The following is a 26,565-nucleotide window of genomic DNA, read 5'->3' as shown; positions in this document are numbered from 1 at the left end:
TATCTTCGAAAAACAATAAGGTATATAAATGATGGACATTGACTAAATATTTTTGGTTTCTTTTTAATCACTCGATCATTCATCCTTGACCATGACACGCTTGAGTGACTATCACTGAAGCATATGCACTTAATCACCTAATTAGTGAGACAGTTGATTGGACACTGGATATATAGTGAATTCAGCTGCTGAATTGCAAGCTGAATAAAAGCAATAAAAGAAAATCACAGAAAAAAAATAATATACCACTTTTGTCAAGAGAGCAGCGCCTTCGTGCAATCGTCATGTTGGAGGTTGGACTAGGGCAGCATATGCATACTGTGGCTCGCCGTCTTGGGTGCTCACAGCCAGCAATTTCAAACCTGGTGAGATGGTACAACCAGACACACTCTGTCAATGTCACAAACTGGGAGACCAAGAGTCACAACACCTACCCAAGATCGACAGATCATTTTGCAGCATCTTCGTGATGTCAGTTGTTAATCAGCACAATAAAAATTCACTGCACCTGCTCTAAAACAGAGTTTGTCATTTTTCCATCATATCTAGTGAAATTTATCCAAATATAAGTGATAAGTTTCTTTTGATGCTCAAATATAAGTGATACGTTTCTTTTGATGCTCAAATATAAGTGATACGTTTCTTTTGATGCTCAGTATGTTTGGACCCTTTATTCTCAAGGTAATAACAACAGTTTCATAAACTCATAGGTGAAGGGCTGGATGGCTCTCTGGACTGGATTGATAATGGGATGTGAAGTCTTTCACCTTTAGGTTGGTTGTTTACAGATTTCATCTAATATCACCTTTGGGAGGATAGCGTCATGGCCACGGCTGAACAGACAGGAAGGAGATCCAGCGGCAGTAAGCTGCAGTTTAAAGTGCTGTGACCCTTCACACAGCTGGGACATTTGACCTTTTTTCCAGTTTCACAATTTGTTAAAACTGTGTGCTTAGAATGCAGTAGAGCCTGATAGACTTGCAAGCCTCAACTTTATGATTTTGGTGCTTTTAAAGTTCAACTTGGGCAGAGCTATATGAATTTATGAAGAGTGACTGCACGCTACGTGGTGTTAAATTTGGAATACTTTTGTTCCTGCACGCAACTCCTTTCTGATAAAAATGAGGGTTAGCAGGTAAAAGTCATAATAGCGGTAAAGTTATGGTCCTGAAATAACAGGCTAAAACGAATACATCAGAATATGTAAGCAATCCTTAGTTTTGTAATGAAGAACTCTTTAGAGAATGTTTAACACTAAAAAAAAAACAGCCATTAAACAAAGTAAAACTTGAAAGTCAAGGTTTCTGGAATAAGGCTGTGTTACACTTTTAATAAGAAACAATTTAAGAATCCTTAAAAGCCTTTAAAATAAAAATTAAAAAGTTTGGAAGATATCATTCCATTTTAAAATGGAAATGATATGTCACTCATTGCCAGGTCAGACCTAAAAGGGGTAATAATCAGGGCTTTCAAAATATTTTATTTCCTCTAATCATAACATCATCCTTACAATTGTCATTGTATTAAGGTTTTCCAGAATTTATTTTTGTCTGAAGCCAATTCATTCTTACCGTAATATATATGACTCACTACCTGAGCAACAGTGGAACAACACTCACTTGCAAATAGGATTCTAGGTGGTTTCCCAATACTTAGTGCAAGTGGATGTACAGTGTGGTGGCACAATACATGAAATGATAAGTGCTAATGAGAAATAAGATTTTTTAACTTGGGCTTACACCTTTAATGGACTACTTTTCCACACCAATCTTCTGTGAACATTTACACTTAAAAAACACAAAGTAATAAGACTTTTATTTGATTATGTTACAGCTGTGGTACAGTTGGCATGCATGTTCATGGTCTTTACTGTCTTGTTCACAGAGACTGCATGTTGCACAGTCAGTGACAGAGGCCTGCCCACAGCTTTACAAAGGAAACCTTAGACCGATGCTTTCATTTCCTTTCACACAAACAATTTTTTCCCCTGCCTGCAAATGACCTACAGTACCAGACGGTATGCAGTGTTGCTTCAAAACAAAATTGACACATGTGAGTCAGCTGAGATCTAATAACATCATCATTTTTCTGTTCCTTTCATAGTATTGCTCTTTTCATTAGAAACGGGAAAAACTGTAACACTTCGAACTGATAATGATGCAATGCCTTACTCAAGCAAAGTTTCCTGATTTGATGTTTCACATCCATGGTTAGTGAACCAACTGGAAGGAGGTTATAACCAAAATCTTCTTGGAGATTAGGTCCATATTTAGCCTTGCTGGGGATTTACAACTGCTGTTAAAGGTAATATACCAGCTGAGTGTTCTTCAGTTTTAAATCCAAGACCATAAAAAAATGAAATACAAAAACTTGTTGTAATAGCTATAGCTACAGGGCACATACTGTATACTGATATGGTCTAACTGTAGTGTAACAACGTAAACTTTGTCTTGGGTTTTACCCACACAGAGGACTTATCTCCTCTTACACACTTGATAAGCTCTGTAAATATATTGTAACGCCAATAGTTATAGTTTAAACACTTGGTTTTACATTGAAACCATTCTATGGAACCTTCTGGTGCTTGCTCTGTGATAAGTTAAACATGTCTAAGATCCCAGAGAAAGCCTTTTGGGGACTATAAAGATTCTACAAAGAACACACAGGGAGGAGCTGCTTTACTAAGCTTCTCCAGAACTCATTTTGAGTTGTCACTTTTTTATTCTTTAGCCATGAAATGTAGAAGTGAGTTGTGTTTTACAAATACGTTTTTTGGACTTTGAAATTAATGAGGCGAAGCCATTTGAAATGTAACAGACTTACTTCTCTTGCTGTCATTTTATAAAACAACAACCCAGTTCCGTGTTGTTAATATTGTGTTGCCTGGTGATGGACAGCAAGGGTGTGCACGGCACTGCACAATTCAAGTTCAAACAAGATATCGTATTTCAGCCACGCACTTCACAGTACGGTGTTATTAAGTTGAAAGTTGACAGAGAAATCACAAAATGCTTGGTTATTAAAAGGGAATCGTGAGGTTTGTGAATTGATTTAAAGTTCAATAAACCCTTAAGAGTTTGTTAGAAATCGGATAGACCTATATTCAACGATTCTTGAATGATTGCCTCAACTGCAGCTGTACAGTAATTATCCAAACTTCCTTGAGTGCACACATTTTGTTTTACAATTCAGGTATCTTGGATAATCAGGGTTGCACAGACTGTGCTTTTAATGCATACGGAGACGTGACATTTGTTTGATAGCCCAGAACTCTGGATAATCATGATTTAGATAACTGAGTGGAAGTATAAAGTTTTGACTGCTGACCTTTTATTATGAAGTATTTTGCATTGAATAGGCCATGTTGACAAAGCATTTACCCTAGTCCTCTGTTTACATTGATTGAGCACTGATGTTACAAAGCTTCAAATTAATACCACAGGCAGAACTCATGAAAGAACTATGCTATACAGGTACAGGCACGGCTAATGGGGATTGTGTATGGGTCAATTCTTTTAGGTCACTTTAGTGTACAATTAAAATCTCAGTGAAAATATATTTTCTAGGTTTTCTAAGTATCATTGTCAGGTCTTTTGAAATGGTGGTTTAAAATCCATGTTAATGCTTTGGACTGCTGTCAGTATGAGTGGATTTTCATTGGGTGTTACTCATTGCTCATGATTTTGAGTCAGAAGCACAAGCAGCATATTGCAACACATTTTATTAGACAATGGAAAATTCTCTGTCTAAACATGTTTAATTTGCCATGCTTCTGCTTTCTTGCATTTACAGTAATAATATTACTGTGTACTATTTTACTTCTTATTACATGCTTTTTCTTGCAGCTTTTAGAAAAAAAGCATATGACAATATTTAAGCCCACATGTTTAGTAACAGATATTTGGACTTTCAACAATTTCTGGAAATGTATTTCTAATATGTGAAAAGGTGTCCATGGTGATCATTATGGAAAAATAACACAGAAACAAAACTGAACTTTGATATTATAAAAAATAAATAAATAAATAAAAACAGTTATATTATAGAACAGGAAGTAACAGTTTAGTACAGTGCAATTGCGATATGGTTACAACAAAGGGCTGGGTTCAAATCCAAGTTAACCACTACTGTAACTCCCTGTTTGATCCTGGTCAAAGCACTTGACATCCATCTGCCTCAGTCTCATCTAGTTGTGAACTGGGTTGAAGCAGGGTACCACTTACTAGAAACTGAATTTAAGCTGCTTGTGCATTTTACCATCAGGCCCGTTGGTAGCATGCCAGCTTTTCCCTCACAGTTCCTCAAGCGCACTTCAATCCTGACGTGAACCCCCCTTCTCCTCTGTCCTGGGCCTCTCTCATGCACAAATCACGATTGTGGGTGTCTGGGATGTTTGGGTTGTGGACTAATATCCACTGGGAGCACGGACCCAGGCAGTACATTTCAAAAAAATATATTGAACATGGCGTAGGAATCCAACACAGGTGAACTATCAATAATGTATTTACTACTACATGTAAGTTTTGCCTGATGATGCATGTCTCAGGCCAGGAACCTCTCTATTCCCTCCCTGTTAGTTGAATTCTGTTTTATTTGTTCTGATTTCAAAACACCTTTTACACAGTGTGAATCAGACAAAGGATTTACATCTTAGCAGTGTTAAATTACATGCCTTAGAAACACCGCTAGTATTGAATATGTTTCGCAATAGACCCCTCGCCAATTAAAAGGTTTGTGTTAGTTAAGAGGTACGGTGCAGAGCAACTATAATACTTCAGTTGCAAAATGTTCTCTATTTTGTCTGTAAGGCGAAAAGGTATTAATGTCATGTAACAAGTATTGTAGGAATTTAACATTGTTTTTTTCCTTTCGGAAAAATTGTCCTACAAGTTTAATAATAAACTGTTGGGCTGATCCCATTATCCCAGTTTAGATGCCACTTTTTTTATTCGGTAGTTAGTTAGTAAGATACAGAGTCTAAATGTAGGGAAGCTGAGATTCAAAATCAGGATCCTATGATGCAGTGTCACAAAACAAACTCCTTAGTCTCACACATTAATACCAATAACATTTATAATGTATGTAACATATAATCAATACAATATTTTAGCAACAGGAATTTCTGATAATTGTACATTCGTGAGAAGTGAAACAGTTCTACATTCTTCAGAGTCTGATATCAATCTGTGAGTAAAAAACAGTCCAATAACATTGCAAGATCAATGTGTGCCCATATACACATCTAACTTGCTCTGCCAGCTTTGTGACATTTTGCAAGGCTAACATCATCACAGTATGTGTTATTGAATTGAATTAACTGATCATAATCAAATAATCTGGTGGATGAGACAGACTAATCTTGGACTACTTTACCTTTGGTAAAACCAGATTTCCCAAGATTGTTGCTTACCAGTAGATCTCCCACCCCAAGCGAGCATTTTAATCAAGGTACCAAGGGTCAGGCAAGTTTGCAATTGCACTTTGGAGAGAATGAGACCTTGATAACTGTGGCCCAGAGTCACTCTATACGTCCTTGTTAACTGTAACCATAAACCCTTATAGCTGGTTTCACAGACTCTGATTAGCACTAATGTTGGTGTAACTAATGTAACCTTGGGTAAAGCATTGCACGATTAGAACTGATCAGGGTCTGTGAAACCAACCATTAGAGTTTTAAAATAGCAAACATATTGGTGAATCAAATAAGGAACTGAATGTGAATTATGATATCCAAACATCATGCCATACAAGTAACATAAGAACATTTTAAAACTGTACCAATAATGGAAAAACGATTCAGATCAGCCACAGCAAATGTGGCAACTATACCCACAACAAAATCAAAATATATATATATATATATATATATATATATATATATATATATATATATATATATTAGCTCAAAGAGCCAGCTGCCCAACGTTTCGATATGTTGTACATATTTTTCTCAAGGGAGCCATATATATATAGAATGACGAGACACTGAAAAATCAAACACACACACGCAAAGCAATGTAAACATTTAGAACAGATTGAGAGAAATAAGCTGTCAAAAAAAAAGGATAAGATGGACAAGTTACCCTTGCTCTTTTATAAGACTGCTGTTAAAATGATTAAATTGGGCTCTCTCCCTGGTATTTTGTATTTTACAGACAAAATTGCGTGGAGGGACTGGCATGCCGTTATTGGTTTTCATAAACGTCTTAAAAAACGCCCCTGGATTATGTATCTAAACTATGGCAGTACTAAACCTCATAGTAAAATTTCAATACAAGGAATTTGTATAAACTATGGAATGTGCTTACACTTTAATTAGATGTGCAGTAATTCACAAGAATACACAATGAATCGCTGTAGCTTGGTAATAAGACTCTATGACAGTCTGGACAAAAAGGCTAAAGCAGGCGAACTAAAAAGTCGATTGCAAAGTGTCTGATTTTTAGACCAGGTGGTGGAATACTAGATAGGAACACATTAGTGATCAACACTTTTTATCCATTTTAAAATACAAATCACTGCTCTTCTTTGTAACATTACCAATTTTTTTAATCCTATCAAAATAAATAAATAAATATGAAATGCATAATGGACCAAAAGCTTATCATGCAAACTTGTGTATCATAATAACGTAAATGACAACCAATTGGAAAACCGTGTTTCAGAATCTTATAGTAGACAAGATGCCTTTGCGGTATTTCAGGTCAAAGCAGATGTTAAGAAGATAAAATGATGATGTTCACGCGCTTGGATGAATAAGCTTGTACATTTCTCAGAAATCAGAAATATTTTTCACTTCGCTTTTCTCCGTGAGAAAGACGGAAGAAAGTGAATATAGCATTGAATGAGCCAGTCAATTTTATTTTGTAGCAATCAACATAACAGTTTATATTCTTATTGGCAGTAATAGCTGACAGTTTCAGTATCTCCAATACTGACATCATAAGTAAAAGTTGTCGACTACAATATATTGAAATAATTTTTACTCAAGGTGCAGAACTCAGATCTAACAGCTCGGTTTAAAATACATGACTCCACCCACAGTTTACCAGCAGGGCGCTGTTAAGTGTATATCGCTGCAGGACGAAGGCTCGCACAGTGTAGCTCTCGCAGGGAGCTCGCATGTAATTTACGTCATCCAAACTGTGCAAGTGTGTGCTTCATTCACCGTCAACGTGATCATAATATAGAGGTAAATAAAAAGCAGACTAAATAATTTCGTCAACAGCAACGCAACTCCAAAGTCAATGTTAGCTAAATACTGTAATATTTTTATACTTCAGCCCCTGTCCTACAATAGAACAACAACAAACCTTTGGTCTTTGTACATTTAGCTAGTTAACTGAGTATCTGTAATTTATATTTTCTTTATTAATCAGTCACTTTATTAAGGGAGATAGTTGTTACAGGGGGGTTTGTTGATGCTGCGCTTTTTAAATGCAGGTGACATTAGCACATAATCTTGCACTGAGGTGGCCTAATTATGTATTAATCCATTCATAATTTGTATTAGAATTATTAACGTTAGGCTAGAAAACATGTCCCGGTAAGAACTTAACTCGGTAACACTAAAATAATTAACCTTCATATGTCGGTGGTGTACACACAAATCTCCCAGTGACCAATACATAAATTATTGCAGACATATGTATATATTTAATCATTTTCAACTGAATAAATTATACCCGTAATTAAATTTTCACAAATAAATCACCACTCCATGAGAATTGAAACATATGGGAGTACAAAATGTTACAAAACTTTATTGACCCTTTTGAATAATAAGATCCTGAGGTCTCTTCTAGCAACGCACTGCACAAGGGGTTCCACAGAAGCAGATCTTGCCATTTATTTCTTTGAGTCAGCAAGCTACTTTATTATTTAAACCATTAATGCCTCATGTGATCGTGCTGTGGCGTTTTACGATGACGTTTATTACGGGTTGCGCACGCAGCACTACCCTGTGAGCTGCCTGTGAGAGCTATGCTGTGCGAGTCTGCGTTCTGCAGCGATACCCCTCTTATTAGGAAGGAAAGTCCCTGCCCATATCGTACGTCAATTACTAGTGCTTATGAGATTGAAGTTGTAGGTATGGGAACAATTGAGGATGAGTTGTGGAGTTTGTCTTCGGCACAGATTGTTATAAATATGTTCTGCTGATCAATGTACAGTCCATGAAATAAGGTATTTTTCTTTTTTTTATTTTTTTTTTTATTAAAGTTCGAAATAAGATGTAGGATTTAATTAGGTAACACTGTCAAATCGTTAGCACCTGCAGTGGTTTCTCGCATGATCTCAAAAGAGTGTTTTAATGTGTTTTTGTCACGTGTATTGATTAATTGCAGTATGTTATTCAGAAGAACATTAAATAGCAAATACATTTAAAGGTAGATTATCCTGATAAAATAACCTCCACAACCGGGTAGAATTATTTGGGGGGGGGAATACTTATTCGTACTGAAACTGAGTTTAAGGGGACTTTGAAATCTTCATAAAATGTGGGCTCTGGGAAATCCGCACCGCCTGCATCTCATAATTTGCATATTGAAGATCGATATAATTATATAGAAATGTATACTCATCACATTTGTAAGGGGGCGTTAATCTGCTGTACACATACAAATTTATTTATTCTCTGTCCGTTGCCTGTGATATACTTTAAGGTTTAATGTGAAACTGCACTGCAGCTTGTTTCTTGTAAATTAAAAGTTCAAAGTTGGGTTTTTTTCTACCAGAAGAGCTAAACATTAGTTTTTGGTGGCCAGTTAGACAGCATCCACAGCACAAAACACAGCTTTGATTTAAAAATCACTTCCTCGTTTTGGTATTTATAGCATTAAGGAAATAATCCCGGTTATTTTGTGTTAAGTATTATTAAGATTATGTAGAGAACAGAGTATTTTATGACTGGCCGTTTAGACTGTTCGCCATCTTGTTTTGTCATGGTTATTTTTTCAGAAAATGAACCATGCATTTAATTGTCTCTTTGAAACCAGCCCAAGCTTTTGTTGTGCACAATGTGTTTAAGGCCAGCCTCTACAGCCAGTGCACTGGTGTGTGTTTTGTTTACAAATAATGTTTTACAGAAAACACACAAGAACAAGATCTGAGCATAGTATTTGATATAGCTCTGCCAATAAATTATAGCTCTGTGCATTTTGATTTTACAATCATCTTAAAAAGTCATCGCATCAGAACATTAAAATGCCTCCCTGAAGGCCACAGGTATGATCATAGAAAGGGTGTACACTCTTTTGGGTTTACAATAAGATCCATTTATAACCCTAAATCCCAGATTAGCACATGGGCAATTTGAGAAAGCTGTGTTATTTTGGGGGGTAAAATGTAACATCTCTACCGTCTTCTATTGCAGGAAAAATGAAAGACCGATTAAGTGATCTGTTGGAATTCTCCAAGAACTCCTCTCAGGAGAAAAGTCCTGATGAAGTGGACGATAATGTGGAGTTGGTACAAGAGGCCATTGTCTTCGATGAGGACCACATCATGGAAGAAGTGTATAAAGAGGTGCAGGCAGTGCGCCGTGAGAACGAGATGCTCAGGGTGGACATTAAAAGGCTGGGTAAGCAGAACACCCGTTTCCTGACTTCTATGCGGCGCATCAGCAGTATCAAGCGAGACTCCAGCGCCATTGCCCGGGACATCAAGACCAGGGGGGAAGGCATCTACAAGCGGCTGCAGAAGATGGAAGCCTTCAGTAAGGATATGGAGGCCAAGTATGGTGTCAACTCTGCTCTGTCACGCATAGTGCGGGCCCAGCACCTGTCCCTGTCACACGGTTTCCGCGATGCTATGTTTGAATACAACGAGGCCGAGATGCTACAACGGGAGAACTGCAAGACCCGCATCCAGAGGCAGCTGGAGATCATGGGCAAGGATATCTCGGGGGAACAAATCGAGGAGATGATCGAGAATGGCAAGTGGGACGTCTTCTCTGGAAACCTGCTGACCGATGGCAAGGCGGCCCGCTCAGCCCTTAACGAAATTGAGAACCGGCACAAAGAGCTGCTGGAGCTGGAGAGCCGCATCAGGGATGTTCACGACTTGTTCCTGCAGATGGCCTTGTTGGTGGAGGAGCAAGGAGACATGCTGGACAACATTGAGACGAATGTATTGGAAACCGCGAATTACGTGGGAGAGGCCAAGATTCAGATCAAGAAAGCTGTGGAGTACAAGAGAAATAACCCTTGCAAGAAATTATTCTGCTGCTGTTTCCCTTGTTGCCAGTGAGTGAATGTGCTGTGGATTCTTTTTTTTCTATATGAGGGTGCCCCCCTATCCAGTGGTGACTTTTATCAAACTGGTGCATGACAGAGAATTTCTATTGCTCTGTAGTCCCTACACCCCAAAGACGCTTAAGACCTGCAACGTCCTATAAAAAGGGAAACCTGTATCACAAGTATGTAAATTGTTTGGTGGTTCTGTGCAGTGGTATTGACAAGGGAGCAACAGGAAGTCTGTAAATGTGTTAATAATATGGATACATATTAACTACAAACAACATCTGAATGATAATACAGTCAAGTGCACTTGCTTGTTTGCAACTTATTTCTACAATAAAAGATACAAAGGAACCTGTTAAAGCTCTTATTTTGTCTGTAGTTACTGCAGGCTACCACCTTTTTGCTGTGGTTTCCAACAACAGGAACTGTTGAGTTGTGAGCTCTAAAAAATGTTCACCTGCTTTTCCATGCCATGTAAGTGGATTCATTTGAGTCATTCAGAGGTAATATTTAATAATATCCAATTATTTACTGTACTGTACATAGCGGGACTCGTGCCAATAATAGTGGCAAATGTAGGGGCTCGGTGTTTTGACATCCAGATGGACTTCTAACTACAGGGAGTCTCTACAGCATGAAACACATTAACATTTAAAAACGTCCTGTTTTTTTTTTTTAATACTGTGCTTTCTTAAACTTAAAGCTAATCACTTTTTAGACTAACAAAATCAGCATAAAGTTAACAAGACAGTAAACAGTAGTAGATATTAGAAGATGAACTTACTTGTGACAAAACAGTAAAATAAGGAAATCCATATCCAGCTGAAGCATGGCACAGTGATAGAAAAAAAGTTCAAAGGACACATTTCTCTGTGACTTTCACTTGTTTAATACATTTTAATGATAATTTTGTAAATATGCAATCATGTTAAGTAGAATGTTTACAAGGTTTTATGATAATCCCAGACCCTGAAAAAAATACATCCACATCTGAATGTAATTTAATAAAATTTCAAATGTATTTGCCCACGCACTTTGTATTTGTTAAAATTAAGGGAATTATGTGTTAATTCCCAGCTCCTCCCACAGCTACACCTTGATGTGTAATATTGCACAATATTGATTCTTCAAATGACAGTGAGCAAGTTAAACCTACACCCATAGAATTCAGCCAGAATCCACGTGGAATCATTTTAACAATCTGTTCCTGTCATCTGATGCAGTGTCAGAAGATACTGCTGACAGCCAATGTCTTTGATCGACAGTACTACAGACATTGTGCTTATGAAGCAGCAGGGAAGCAGTGTATGTTGCTATGCTAGTAGGATGGATCATGTTAGATTGTCCTATATAACCTTAACGATGATTCACCAAGGAGGTTGGGACTGTAGCTATAATCTCAATCATTTTGAATATTACTGGATTGCTCCAGTCCCAGACTCAAACTCTTTAAGTAAATCAAAAAAAAAAAACTACATTTTAAACAGAAGCAGTTTGTATTGCTCTTATGTGTGACAGAAGGTAATAGAGAAAACTCTAGCAGTGTATGTGTATGTGAGAGAGAGTTTGTTGCAGTTTAATTGTGTTTAATACATACAGTTTAATACATACAGTACTGTTTTGATACGTACAGTTTAATACATACAGTATTGTTTAATACGTACAGTTTTCCTGTTCCAGAGGTAGATATTTTGCACAAATATGACAGTCACGGTGGCGTTTGTGACGTCAGGCAGGAAAAACAGTTGCTATTTAATTCTATATTTTTGTTGGCACAGTACAGTTGAAATGTATAACACATACAATTTTAATTACGTTTAGCAAAAATATACATTCGTAAAATGGTACTACTTATTACATCTTGCCCGTATGTGAATTTACCAGTATTTATGTATCTGACGGGGACAACAAACATTTTTTAACATTTGACATGTCTACACAGAGTAAATATTTAAGGTACTTATGTTCGCAGTTACATACAGCATTTCTAATTGTGTTTACAACGTACTTCGTTTATACTGATTTCCAATGTCCATTGGAGTCTGTTATAACTAGGCTTGCTACGTTTTGATTGTAATCGGTAAAGCTCGTAAAACGTCAAATTCCCCAAAAATGAGTTCGACTGAAATAAATTTATATATGATAAGCAGGAGAGGGGCGGAGCTCAGAATAATAAGTGCAAGTTAGTTCTGTTTGACTATCTAATATTTTGTTCTGTGCATATTATTTTTACTTGTAAATGTATGCTATAAAAGTCTGTGTAATACACTTTATATGCTGCATTTTCTACGGTTTATTTGTGTAGGAACTTTAGCTTTACAAGCTATAGCTCTGCTGTGACCAAACGTTACGTTATTTCAATTAGAATGTTGGTAACCATGGTTTTGTTGCATGTTGAATATGACAGAGGGGTTTCTCTAAATGAGACGTTTCTCAAAGACATTAAAAGTCGGGGGGGCCGGGTTAAGCATAAAGGTCGATTTCACACATGCTCTGCTTGAACTGAAAAATAAAGATCGAAAAAAACAATAAATTATTTAAAAAATAAACGTTTATAATAATCGTTGATTTGGCAAAACATATATATTGTAGCATGCACGAGGAAGGCAGCAGTAGGGCTGGTATGTGACGTAATCACACGCTCCTTGCAAGGGAGCTAGCTGTTTTGTACAGCGGTATCGGAGCTATGCTTCAGTGTGAGAGGTCCTGGGTTCGCGCCCTTGCCTCGCCTGTGTGTGGATTGTCTCGCCCAGTGTGATGTGCCTGCCTGCGGGAACCAGGAATGCTACTATATATATACCTTTTAAGGAACTATTGTCAAGATTTAAATTTCAGGGATTACAGATAATGAATAATTCCATAAATCTTACTTCCCTTCACTATGCAGGCCTCACATGCAGTATGGGCACAACATTCAAAGAGAGGTGCAAGCTGAAAGACTTTGATCAACCCCTTTTTACTAAAGAGAAAGTATGACCAGTTTCACATTCCCTTACAGACAGTGAGTTGGACAATGTGATATTTACCTTAAGATGAATTTATAGCATTTGTTAAATTCCTCAGACTTTCAGGTTTCCTTTACTGGGCATTTGAGGGTATATTTGCCTTTGACTTTGGCGTCGATTAGATCGACCTGCACATCGCCGGGATAAGCGACAGCTACAGCCTTTTACATCATTGTGAATCAACCAGGATTACCTTGACTATGTGGTTATCCTCAGATTACCCCAATATATACATGGCTGATGCAATCCAGGGAGATTCCCTGTTATTGTAGAATGTGGTTAAAAATAAACTAAAAAAAAACAGCTGTTGTTTATACCAGTGGGGTCTTGATCCCCTCCCTCAGGTGTAGTTTTAATAAGAAGGGAGTCTGCAGGACTTGTATTAGACTTGAAGTTAAATCCCATGGGGATGCCAAGCTGGTAAACGGGTTATGTCACATTTGCCTCCCAAAGCTGTCACAGGAAGTTTATCACCTGAAACATTTCTGAGATGGAACAGGAGTTACATATCAAGAAAAACAACCTTGTGAACTATTCAAAGGAATAAGAGAACAGAGTTTTCTTTAAACAATAAAGATAGCCCTAGCCCTGAGGCTAAAACGTCTTTAAAAAAAATAAAAAAGAGAGGATGCTTCTTATGTAAATTCTGGACTTTCCAATCTGCTGTACTCTGAAATAGGCCACTTGTCTTGCCATAATAGGAGAAACACAGAGATATTGTTTCCTATTATGATGTCATCATCGCATAACGTACACTTTTTCAAAACCTCTAAATTAGGGGGACTGATACCAAATGCAAACACAGTTCAAATTAGATTTATGGACCCAACATTTGAAGGTCATTACCTGCCACTTTTTTTTTTTTTAATTCATTATTGTTTTGTATTATTTTTTTTTTATTTATTTAATTTATTTTTACCGATAAAATTGTGGTTACAGATAATGCCTACTAATGGTAAACCTTAGTGGAAGGTCTGGATAGCTGGATCCTTTTCTAAATAATGACAGAAATGCATATGTTTACAGGAAATGTGCTGTGCATTAACCTCCAGAAGTACCACAAAGTATACAAAGCTGCAGTTCACAGAATTCGTTTTTACAGTAAAAAGATGCAGTGGGCTTGCAGTCCCTTAGCTGGTAATTACTAGAGCCCTCTAGCATTCCAGTAGCCTACACAAAAGTCCAGCCCAGTACTTCCATGACCCCTCCACTTCGGAGAAGTTCCAGTTTGCCAACTTAATTTTGAATTACTGAGCACTTTTGATTTAAAAAAAAAATCCCTGTTAAACATGTAACTGTTCTGTTTCAACAGTACAGTGCACATGGGAAGCTGTATATTGTTCCAGACACAGGTTGTCTTCAGGAGCAATCCCCCAGTTGACAAAGGACATGCTGCTAAGAATATCTAAAAATAAATTTGCAACAATACAGTTGACTTCTACTAGAGTAAAACCAAATAAATATAACACTTGATAACAGTAAGCAGATAGAATACTGCAAAAGTTAATGGGATCTATCTAAATGATCATAATCTGTGCAGAATCTAAATCTAGCCACTGTTCATAACTATTCTGTGATCCGAGTATCCTTACTGTAACGTGGACTCTCGCTAATTCCAACCATTTGGGGCAGCATGGCGCATAGTAATGATTTGTTCATTGTCCTAATTGTAATTTGAACCATACTAAAAATGTCTTGTCTAGTCTGTTTTATGTTTTCGATTGTCTTTCATTGTATAATTCATACATTTCAGTAATAAAGCCATGAGAGAAAAAAAACCCAGAGAAAGTTGTAAATGTTTTTTTGTTTAACATTGTGCTCTTAAAGATTTAAGAGCTGCCTGTGATGACCTGTACTGTACTGTGCATGTGCAAGTTATCGTTTGCAGTAATTCAGTTTATATTATTATGATGGCATGATTATCATTGCTAAGTGTGCCTCCATTCCAAAAGCAAAAAGGAATAAATACAGCCCACACTATCTAATACACTTTTAAAGTGTGACCTAAAGAAAATGTTTTCCTAGTAGCCACAGTGATACATCCTTATGGTAACTGCCAGTATCCTACAGAATCAAGTTAAATACTGTATAAAAAAAGACAACCTGCTTTGCTTGTTTGCTAAGAATGTCATTTTATGGTGAGCACATGCATGCAATTGGAAGAGCCTGAGGGGGAGACTTTTTAAAATGGTCTCTTAACTTTGGTTGTTGTCACCCTAATAAGTGTCATTTTTGACATGAGAAACTGATTAGAGTGTGAGGATTAGGTGTGTGTGGTATTAAGAACCCGAAGATACAAGGTTTACAAGTCAGTCAATCAAACAGCTAATTCTTCTTCTGTTGTTTATCACCTACTTATTTTTATTTTATTTTTATTTTTTTGGGGGGGGGGGTGTTGTTTTAAGTGTGAATAGTATATGAAGTAAATATACTATTCACAACACCAATAAATAGAACCTGACGCAGTGAGGAAAAAAAATAATGAAAAATGCCAAAACGTAATTGTATTGCATTCTGATATGCATTTTTAATTCCAAGTGCAGCTGTCATTGTATTGCATTTATAGCTGTGTTGTGTTCATGAAGAATCACTGCGGTGTGAAACGCTGAAGATTTTCCCTGTCCCGCCCTAATTTAATTAATGTTCTTTACAATGAATTATCTGCATTTATTTTACAGGTGCTTAGACAATACAGAATGGGTAAGCTTTGAATTACTCGCTTCTACAATGGTTTGCACCTTGTAAAAGGAGGTGCAAAGTTTTTGGAGGGTCAGCAATTGCCCAATGCAAGGCTAAAGCCTTACATGACATTATAATGTTTGTGCCCGCTTAGTATTCCAGATCCCCTCCCAATTCCATGCTCTTTTCTTCATTTGCAGCTGCAGATCACTTTGCCTGTATCCTTACATCGATCCCATAGACTCATGAACTGGTCACACCAAACCCAAAGACAATCAGATTCCATTGCACTTGGCGATGTTAAGACCTTTATTGAGCCACAAACACAGAGATGTAAAGGTGCCTTTGTTCACTAATCTGGGGACAGTACATGACTCTTTTATTCCAATTGAGAAAGAGGAACCAGGGACTCAGCTTGATATGCTCTTGTTCCGTTGCCCAGTGTAAAGCTACACCTCGCATCTCCTCTTAACAAACAGCATAGCTTCTCTGTCAAGCTGTGAAATATGCATTTTGACAGTTTTGCCGATTAACATGCTCCAGGCGTAAAATATATAACAACTTGAAATAAACAGAGGATGTGTTTATTTCACAATTTTTGCCACAACCCCCTCCTTCCAGAGAAGTGCTAATGGATAAATACTTTGTTTCTTGCCCTGACAGTAAAAAACCCAATTTGCCATATTTGGTCAAATATGTGTTTATCTGCACACATTTTGCTTTGTTGACCAGTGTCAGAAGAATCCATAAATTCCATTGACAAAACATATGATTGATTACAGTTTGTTTGGAATTGCAAAATGATTAAAAGTGACACTGTTGCACAGCAATTTAATAAATAAAGATGACAAAAAGAGAAATAGTTACAACTGAATCTATGAAAACCACAGTATATGTGCTTCCATTTCGAATATAATAAAAACTCAAGTTTCATACCATTTGATTTCAGTATATGGACTGCACAGCTCTTAAACTCTTGGTCTCGTCATAGAAATCCAAAAGCTTATGATCCCAGATCCCATGATACTCAAAGGCAAATGAAATATATAAAGTATATTGTGAGCTGCAGGAGACAAGATGTCTGGTGTCAGAGAAAAGGGCCTGAAAAGGTCCCAGTAAATAAGGGGTGGTGGACAGGTTTGCTACAGAATGCTCAGGGGCTTCTGTTCTGTTGCTATTCCTCCTCCAGGCCAGTCCCAGGTACTGAGAAGCAATACAGATTATGAAACACACTAACAGCTATGACTACTGTCCTTTTCAGAAAATATATATTATTTTCTATTGAGGGAGTGTTGTCTTCACAAAAACCTCCATTTAGCGTAGCTGAAAACATGGAAAAACCATGATAAGTATATAAGCATAAACATTGTAGAAAAAAGTATAAACAGAGGGTGGCTGCAACATTTAGATTATGTAGAATAGGGCTTCTCCCTGATGTGTTGTGAATACAGTAGGTGAAACATGTGCTCTGATTGGCTTAAAAGATCCTGAGCTGTCTATAATACTAAATATATATATATATAGAGTTGCCTAACTATATAGAGTATCTACTGTATATTACTGTTGTCCTTTTCGGAACCCCAAAGGTTTATGAGGGCTTAATCCAGTGGGGATGCGTGTCATAGGCAAGGTTTCCATAAATTACACATGCTATTGTGATTGGCAGCATCTTGTCATAGTACCTGTGTTGCATTTCATTGTCTGCAAATGCAGCCTATGCATGCATATTCAAAGTGTTATCTCTTCTGTATGCGTTTCATGAAACCACTTTCATTGTCTGTTGTTTCCTCTGGATATCTGAAAGAATTCAGACGATGAACACTGTCACGAGATGTATACTTCTCCTTTAAAAAGCACTGGTGGGTCATGCATTATACAGTCCTCGGATTTAGTTGATTTAGTTACTTTATTATTTCTGAGACACTGATAAGACATTTGTCAACACCTCTTGAGAATAGCTACTGTAGACAGCGTTTCTTTGCTATCTTCCCTCATAAAAATATCTTTATACTGTATTACCCATTTTCCCAGTAAAAGAACATAGAAAATAGTGATCTGCATAGCTAGACAGTATTCCCTTGCCCTCTTCCTCCCAAAAACGTTTGCAAATGAGATATATATATATATATATATATATATATATATATATATATATATATATATATATATATATATATATATATATATATATATATATATAAACAGTGATCTGAGTAGCTAAACTGTGTTTCTTTGTGCTATGCCTCATATAATCTTCCCAGTGATAATTGGCACGAAAGTTTTCTTTTTTAGTTTCTTATCATTTTCCCAATGCATAGACTGTATTAACAACAATATTCATACTGGAAATTTATTTTTTTTCCACATAAAGACATGCTTAATAAAACACACACATACTGTATTCAGCATAACATTTAGAATGAATAAAACACATTTTAAACGTTTTTGTAGTGCCCTCTAGTGACTGTCACATGTATTGCAGGCAAATATCCCAGTCCATCCTCATGACCCAAAACGTGATTAAAACGGAAACGAGGGTATATAAACTCCTTCTACAGAGTTTAAACTAACCAGTGGTTCGAAACGCAAGATGTGGACTACAATTGAAATTCTGAATTTGAAGTGTTTATTTGATTTTGGAAATAAAGTCAGCTTTGCATTAAAAATAGGTAGTAACAACTCTTCAATTCATAAATGAAACAGCGTCTGTTTTGGTTTGGTTTTCAGCGGCTACGAAGTTGCGGCATGTGCGTGCTCATCAAATTGCCCGCATAACTATTAAAACGTGTACATTTCTTGTAGCTCGTCTGACAAACTAGTTTGGTACTGCAACTTTAAGTCTTGCTCCCACCCGTTCCCGTGAGATTTAAAACTCTTTGTCCCGAGTCCCTCCCGTTCCCTACAGTTTCATTTCTGTTTCCAGCCATTCGCGCAAACATAAAGAGAAATGTATTCTAGTACCGTGGGAATCCCGCAGGCCCCGCAGTCCCATCAATTAGTCCTGCATCTACAGCCATTTTCTACAAAGGTGTACTGTTGAATGCCATAGAAGAAATTATATCAACCAGGATGGCCGAGTGGTTAAGGCGTTGGACTTAAGATCCAATGGACGAATGTCCGCGTGGGTTCGAACCCCACTCCTGGTAGAATAGTTTTCTTCTTTAATTTAATTTTTTAAACACAATAATAATCGTAGTTTTCTACAGCGTTTGGTTAAATTAATACTTGCTTTCCAATGCAAAAATACCTTGTGTTGTAACTGTCTTGTCATTTCCTGTTCACGTTCCACCTTGCACTTTGCAAGGTACGCTGGGTGATGTAGTTCTAAAATAGACGCCCGAGGCTTAGGCGTGGTTCTGTAACGGAAAACTTTAAAAGTACGAAAATAAAACTTTCTGTCTCACCGCGCCTTTCACGTTTCATCGAAAGGAAATAGGTTTAACTCTAGAAAAACGTTTAACGAATATAAAGCTTTACCTCCAAGCTGGGAAAGGTATTTATATATGCAGAGGAGTGGCAAAATCAGTTTAGGCAAGTCTACTGAAAGAGTTGTAGAAAATTTAAATGCGTTTTAACTTTTACAAATTTTTTACAAGCCGATTTTTACTACGTCCTTAGTTTATTTAATTACTTATATGTTTTATTTTTATGAAAATACAATTATGGTATCAAATTAAAGCTTGTGTGTACCGGTACTTAAACTGTTAGGCATGGATTATCTAAATTAAACCCGTTCCGGTTTTATGATTTCATAAAACTAGAATTAAAGATAATTAATTTGGTTCACTTTGATTTAAGTTTATGACGGCCTCCTCGTGGTAGAACACTTTTTTGGGAATAGTAAGTGGTCTTTTGCAAGAAAACCATGGTTGCATACAATAGAAATGTGTTTAAGATGTGTTGTTTACATGTTGACTTGTGGTAAATGACACTACCACAGAAGCTAGCTCCAGATCCACATTTATTAGATAACTAGTAACTTGTGTTTTTCTTTGTATATAATTACTATTTAAGGTATAAAATTAAAGTTCCATGCCTTCACTATCAAGGCAGCGATGCATTACAATAATAACGTATCCCTTTATGATCTATTACTTCATAAAGCACTTACAGTACAAAAATATACTTATTATCTTTCTGACAATACCTACCAGTTTATATGGGAAGTTACAACTATTTTTTATCTTCATCCCTCGCTCTCTGGTGAATGGAACTTTCAGGGAAATTGTAACTGAAGTTTCAAGGACGTTTACTTTTCAGAAAAAAAAAACCAAAAAAAAAAAACAATGCAACCCTAACACCTAACCTAACCCTAACCCTAGTCATCAGACTACGGGATACTATACCACAGAATTATATAACAACTGTAATAAAGATGATGGTTATGAGTTAGTGCTGTGCAATACTAATTGTGCCTTATAAGTTTTTATCTAAATTAAGACAAAGTACAATACTGTTGTAATCTAATATCTAAAACTAGAGTCATATTCCGGTCTCTGCAGTCATTACCTTATATAAAAACCAGTGCAGGGCCATCATAATCACGCAATAGGGGCACAGTAATGGAAAGATTATAGTCAAATGAAATCTGAATATGTTTATAGTAGGCTAGGATTGAATAATAAAATAAAAGTTTGCTGAAAATTGGTACGAAGTCAAGGCAGTTATGTTCACAATGTAGTGTGTTAAGACAGTTAAATACTTAAATGAAATGCATAATGTAAATTAGTAATATTTAACGCAAGTTATAGAACATTGATTCTATCCATATAATACTTTCAATTTAGATACTTTGCACTATTCTAATTAGTATGTATTTTTTCATTTTCGAAATATTTTGCTGTACAACCTTCCTAGAATTATTAGACATATTATTCCACAATAAGTGCAGGTAGACTGCCTGTTATGCAAAACTGTGGGGTGGTTTTTGTACTGTGGTCTGCTGTGGACTGATTGTTAGGTTAAGAGCATCAAATTCATTGAACCCTTTGTTAGCACTGAAGTTATAATCCATGATAAATAATCCATCACTTCTACTTCCATTACCTGGGGTGACAGCAAAGAAAATACAAGGCAAACAAGATGTGACTTTGAAGGACTGAAGAGGCAGACAATGATGGTAAGTGTGTGCTTCAAAAAGGTGGGAACATTGCTGCAGAGTTTAGACAAAGAGAAATGCAGTGCAATGCAGAAAATCAAAGATAATAAACAAAGCAGATCATTTTGAACTCTGAGCACGAAGGAAACAATCAGGATTAACTTGTAGAACGACCAAATTATATGCATGGATGAGGGTGTTGCCAGCACCAGCACTTCTGAAAGTGCGAGGAACACTGCTGGTGTCAATTTTGTCAGGTTTCATTTGCGCTCTGCATTGCCACATATTCTATTTTTAGAAGCTGCATAGTTCTAAAAACCTGAAATATGATGCCATTCTGTAAAGACTACTATCAGGGCTCACAGTAATTATATAAAACAACAACAACATTTGGTTTAGGATTATGCCCTATCAAATTCCTTTAGCTAATGCCCTTCCCCATTTTGTAGGATCCAACTTGAAAGCTGATTTTTCTGCTTCAATAGTTCACCATATTGTATGCTCTTGAAGGGTTAGCTGTTAAAGTAAGGATGCCCTCAGGCATTATAAAAATACCAGCTGAGCAACATAGTGAGGATCAGGTTGCAACACCATGGAATAGGTCAGATAAATGACTTCCTTATACGTCAACTGGTTAAGTATGCCTTAAACTTAAAGAACCCACTTCATGTGATTGATAATATGCATGTGGGTGTTTTGAAAACAAGTGTAAACCGACCCGCACTTAAAATTCCAATATGATGCATTGTAAAAATGCTACTACCAACACTTAAAGTGTTGTACTAGCATTTACAAAAAAAAAAAGTTAAGTCCACATGTATGCTACTGTAACACCAATGTACTACCATAAATTACAAGCAGAACCAGCAAATCACAATCACAAGCAAATGGAAATACAATGAATATAAAACTAACACCAGTATAAGTATGTATGGATGGAAGCACAATAGATTACCTCTGTATAATGTTTCATACCTTTTGATATACCATATCCTATTTATAACACTGTTACCGGCCTTTTAAAGTCTGTTTGGTGGATTACATAAAATGTGATATTTATGAAGCTGTTCTAGATGGCTGGTGGTTCCTTTAAAGCATATACCACTTTATTTAATCTATCAAAACAGACTTAAGAGTTAACTTATAAGTTACAACTTTGTGAATACAGCCCACCATTTGTATATGAAAATATTAAAGTCGTATTTTAGCACTGTGGTACTAACAATTCGAACAATGACTGGCCTCGGTATATAACCAAATACATTGTCATTTTAAACCATTTGATGAGAGGGGAAAAGCCCTGGTGTAAAACTAAGATTTCCACGATTTGAACAATACAAACAAATGTGAATATCTTATTTTTGTGGATTAGCTTCCTTTTTTTATATAGATTGATTGTGCTCCTATATCTTCAAACCTACTGTAGACTCTAACTTTGGCTGTTATATGTATTTACCATTTGTCTGTTGTTCTCAAATGTTTTTATGGCTGTGTGAGTGTTTTAAGTGGTCTGAAAGATCACCTGTTTTTCCTTTGAGCCATATGTGTTTTTGGTGTCAGCATGCAATGAGAACCTGTGATTTAAAAAATCAAGCTGTGAACCAACTGTTATCGAGGGAGTGAAGAAACCCATCTTTTGGACAGTAAAACGCTGCCTTTATAAATCCCAGCTGGGTGTTGCAAGGAATTTACTGACTTCTTGATAGAGTCACTTCAGTAATGACTGAATGAATCTGATCTAGGGTGGAGTGGCTTAAAGTTATTTACTTGTCATGCCTTTTTGAGGTGGAATCAAATTCAATTCTGGTGCTTCCAACCACCTCGATGGGACTGAAGATTGCTCCCTGTCTATTTTCTGTAACCAAAAACATTCCTGTAATGATACTACACTGGATGGACCTCTCAGGCTGTTCACAAAGCATTAACTCATGAGTTATTTAAGTACTGCTTTTAAAGTCTAATGTTCATGAAACCTTTCTAGACAATAGTTAGTAATCTAGAACAAAGAATCTCTGTTTAATTGATTAAAACAGGTACAGATTTGTGAATAGAGCCTATTGACAGTTTTATTTTCCTTTCACAAAAAAAGTAAAAATTGCACACAAGGTAAGACTCTTTGATAAATAGTGTCACTGTGACTAAAATCACCTATTTAAGGTTTTATTGTTTACATCTAATTCTAATGCAACTTTTACTTGGAAAATGTAAATTTAAAAAAAAACCTGAATGTTAAATCGTGTATTCCCATAGGTTACATACAAATTATCTGGTGATAAGTATATAGTTTTGCAATGACAACAGGGATGCATATGATTTAAATATATATATATATATATATATATATATATATATATATATATATAAGCTCAAAGAGCCAGCTGCCCAATGTTTCGATATGTTGTTCATATCTTTCTCAAGGGAGCCTGTGTTTGAATCAAAACATTGGAGGTATTTATAGGTTTTTGACTGCATGACAACTACTTGTTATTGTTTACATTCAAATCCATGATTTATTCTTACATGATGTAATGGTGTTCTATATATTGTGACATCATCTTTACTTCTATCTTTGAATCTGTATTAATTCTAATTAACATTACTTTATATAAACTTATATTTTTATTATATCATGCAATGCTGGCTCTGAGGATCAGTCTAGATTTGGCCTCCCCAGCGCATCAGCATGCACAACTTTTGAATGAATTTTGTTTATTTATTTAAATGTTATATATTTATTGAAGTTAATTAGTTCATTCTTTTCTGTTGAGTCCCGCTGGCATAATCGTGTTCAGTCTATTTATCCATTTACTTTCTTTTATTCTATATGTCGCATTGTCTAATTTGAGCTGTTCTAATACTACAAACTTTACGTCATTTATGTCATGTCCCTGACTGGTGAAGTGCTGTACTATTGGTTCATTCATTTTTTATTTCTAATTAATGAAAGGTGGTTCTGAATGATTTAATATAAAGTAGTTCCAGTCTCTCCAACATATTTGATTTCATCACATTTTTCACAGGCTATTCCATAAACGACATTGCTATTTTTACAGTAGGTATTAGTTTTTAGTGGATATGTGGTGTTCTTATGTTTAATTATATTTTTACTTTTGTCTATGTATTTACACACTTTACATTTACTGGTGCACATGTTCGTAGAACCTATTTTGTCAGTTATTCTTTTATGTTTACTGTGAACTAAAATATCACCTAAATTAGCTTCTCTTTTGAATGCTACAACTGGGGCCTTGAGAAATACTTTTTTTAATTTTTCTGAATTATGTAGAATCCGCAAGTGTTTCCAAACTGTCTTAAGAAATATTGGGCAGAAGTTTAGAGTAAGTCATTACTAATGGGACTCTTTTGACCTTTTTATCTCTATTTTTATAATCTAGTTTATTTTTTAGTTTATCCACTTTTCTTAACTCCATATATATATATATATATATATATATATATATATATATATATATATATATGTATATATATATATATATATTTTTTTTTTTTATAGTGAGAAGGTGTAGTCCTGGGGGGGAAAAGGACTACGTCTCCCAGAAGCTCACAGGCTTCATTTGTTTAATTATTTAATTTCATTTTGTTAATTGTTTTATTAGTAATGATCCCCTGCACCTGGCTATGTAAATTTGAGCCAGGTGCAGGGTATTTAAAGAAAGCAGCCAGTCTGTTTGGGGCTGTTGAAGAGTGAAGAGCCCTGTTGGTAGTGTGAAACTGGTGTGATTTATTGTTATTTGTCAGGTAAACGGCTTAGCCATCCTGCGTGTTAGTTTAGGTTCCTGTGCTGTGTTTAGTTAGTGCTCATTAGAGCTAGGTGTTTATTTGTTTATTAAAAATAGCACGTCAGTGCTTTAAAAGTTTTGTTACTATATATATATATATATAATCTCAAGGATCTAATTGTTTTTACAGGTAGTTTTGCAACATAAACAAAAGGTTTACAAATGACAATGCTTTCAAAATATTAATGCAAGTAAGTTTAAAGTTAAAGCCCCTTACTTTTTCAAATAAAAAATTCACTTTTAATAGATTTACTACACAGAAAAAAAAAACTTCTCAGTTAGCAATTAAATGGGCGACTGAGTTAAGAGCAGACATAAATAAGGGTGGCAAGTTGGAAGTGAAAAAATGTGTTTTCTGTAGCCTGTTTGTATAGAGGTATGCAGGGCAGCATTCCAGCCGTTTGACAAGTACTCCATTCTCAGCTTTCCTGCATTGTCACCCTACACCTGATTCAGCATAGCAATAATTTGTGAAAGTAAACCCAACTCTGCACGGCAGAAAAACACACAAAGGCTAGCGCCAGTACAAAGGATAAAAACATTACCCAACTTTCAGATCAGCATAACTCTTGTCTGAAGTTAATAGGACTGAACATGTGATGTACCTTTCAACCCAGGTTAGAGTTTTGAATTCTGTTTATTGTTTTGAGAAGAAAGCTTTTTAATGAGGTACAGATACAATTCAGAATCAGGTTTTGCATACATCACAGTAAAATATATATTTTCTTTCAATGGGAAATAACTTTTAATAAGTTGTGTTGGTTTTATTAAGAAGTGTGCTATGAAACTTAGGAAATAAATATTCCACACATACTGTGGTAGAGACCCTGCACACAAAGAAAGGGGTGCCAATTACCCCTGATCACTCCCTATAAAGAGGGCAAAACACAGAAACAAAATAATAGTTTGAACAAAACACTACACACAGAACTCTTCAAACTAATCAAAACAGAACAGCACCCAAGCACAGCTGTTACCGCCTTTGTCTCCTCCTCCTTCTCCTTCTCCTTCTCCTTCTCCTTCTCCTTCTCCTTCTCCTTCTCCTTCTCCTTCTCCTTCTCCTTCTCCTTCTCCTTCTCCTTCTTCACAATCCACACCAAACATTCATTCTTCGTTCTTTTTATACAGTGTGACCAGGGATAATGACAACCAATCATTCAATTACCACCTGGCCACTTTTCATTCAACCATCATTCACTCAATTAATCACTTAATTAAACACAATTACCATCACCTGTAGCTGTGCATACACATATTTCTTTGTGTACAGGGCCTCTGCTCTGCCCACAACCTTCCCCTACTCTGCTGCAATAAATACATACATACATACATACATACATACATACATACATAATACTGCATAAGACCTTGGTAACTAGTTGGTACAAAGAATATTGACTGGAAGTTTACTGATGAAATGTACCTTAGCCTATTTTTTTATAGGCTAAGAACACCGGTAAGATAGAAGGTCTAAAACAAATGCACCACCACATACATATACGATTGTCTCCATCAGAAACAACACTTCTTTCTATTTTTTTTACCACTTATCTAGTGAACATTGATTGTGCCATACACCAATACAACACTCATATTCAGTAGTGTGGATGAGGGGCATTCAGAAAACACATAATAAGGGTTCAGTTACAATTTCTCACCACAAGGTGGTATCAAGTTATAAGGGAAACAGTCAAACAGTCAGTTATTAAGACTGCTACAAAGTGCAATTATAATGGTGCAAG

The 26,565-nt window shown here is 36.1% G+C and overlaps 1 protein-coding gene and 1 non-coding gene across 5 annotated transcripts; both read left to right on the top strand.

Moving 5' to 3' along the window:
• Positions 1 to 2,092: 2,092 nt before the first annotated feature.
• On the top strand, positions 2,093 to 12,879 carry LOC117410839 (syntaxin-11). Of its 4 annotated transcripts, none has more exons than XM_034017723.3 (2): positions 2,093 to 2,304; positions 9,374 to 12,878. In XM_034017723.3, exon 2 carries the CDS (start codon positions 9,379 to 9,381, stop codon positions 10,246 to 10,248), a length of 870 nt encoding a protein of 289 aa, XP_033873614.1. In that variant the 5' UTR covers positions 2,093 to 2,304; positions 9,374 to 9,378; the 3' UTR covers positions 10,249 to 12,878. The 4 variants fall into 4 exon arrangements, with proteins under 4 accessions (XP_033873614.1, XP_033873613.1, XP_058881159.1 ...); XM_034017722.3 differs by lacking the exon at positions 2,093 to 2,304 and adding an exon at positions 8,040 to 8,184 and having other exon boundaries at positions 9,374 to 12,876; XM_059025176.1 differs by lacking the exon at positions 2,093 to 2,304 and adding an exon at positions 8,365 to 8,387 and having other exon boundaries at positions 9,374 to 12,879.
• A 6,109-nt stretch (positions 12,880 to 18,988) lies between these two features.
• Positions 18,989 to 19,071, top strand: trnal-uaa (transfer RNA leucine (anticodon UAA)). Its single transcript has one exon. It is a non-coding gene; the product is annotated as a tRNA-Leu (tRNA).
• Positions 19,072 to 26,565: the final 7,494 nt, after the last annotated feature.

Source organism: Acipenser ruthenus, chromosome 6 (assembly GCF_902713425.1).
Source record: "Acipenser ruthenus chromosome 6, fAciRut3.2 maternal haplotype, whole genome shotgun sequence".
NCBI lineage: Eukaryota > Metazoa > Chordata > Actinopteri > Acipenseriformes > Acipenseridae > Acipenser > Acipenser ruthenus.
Note: the sequence above shows the minus strand (reverse complement) of the source record. Positions and strands in the feature narration are given on the sequence as shown.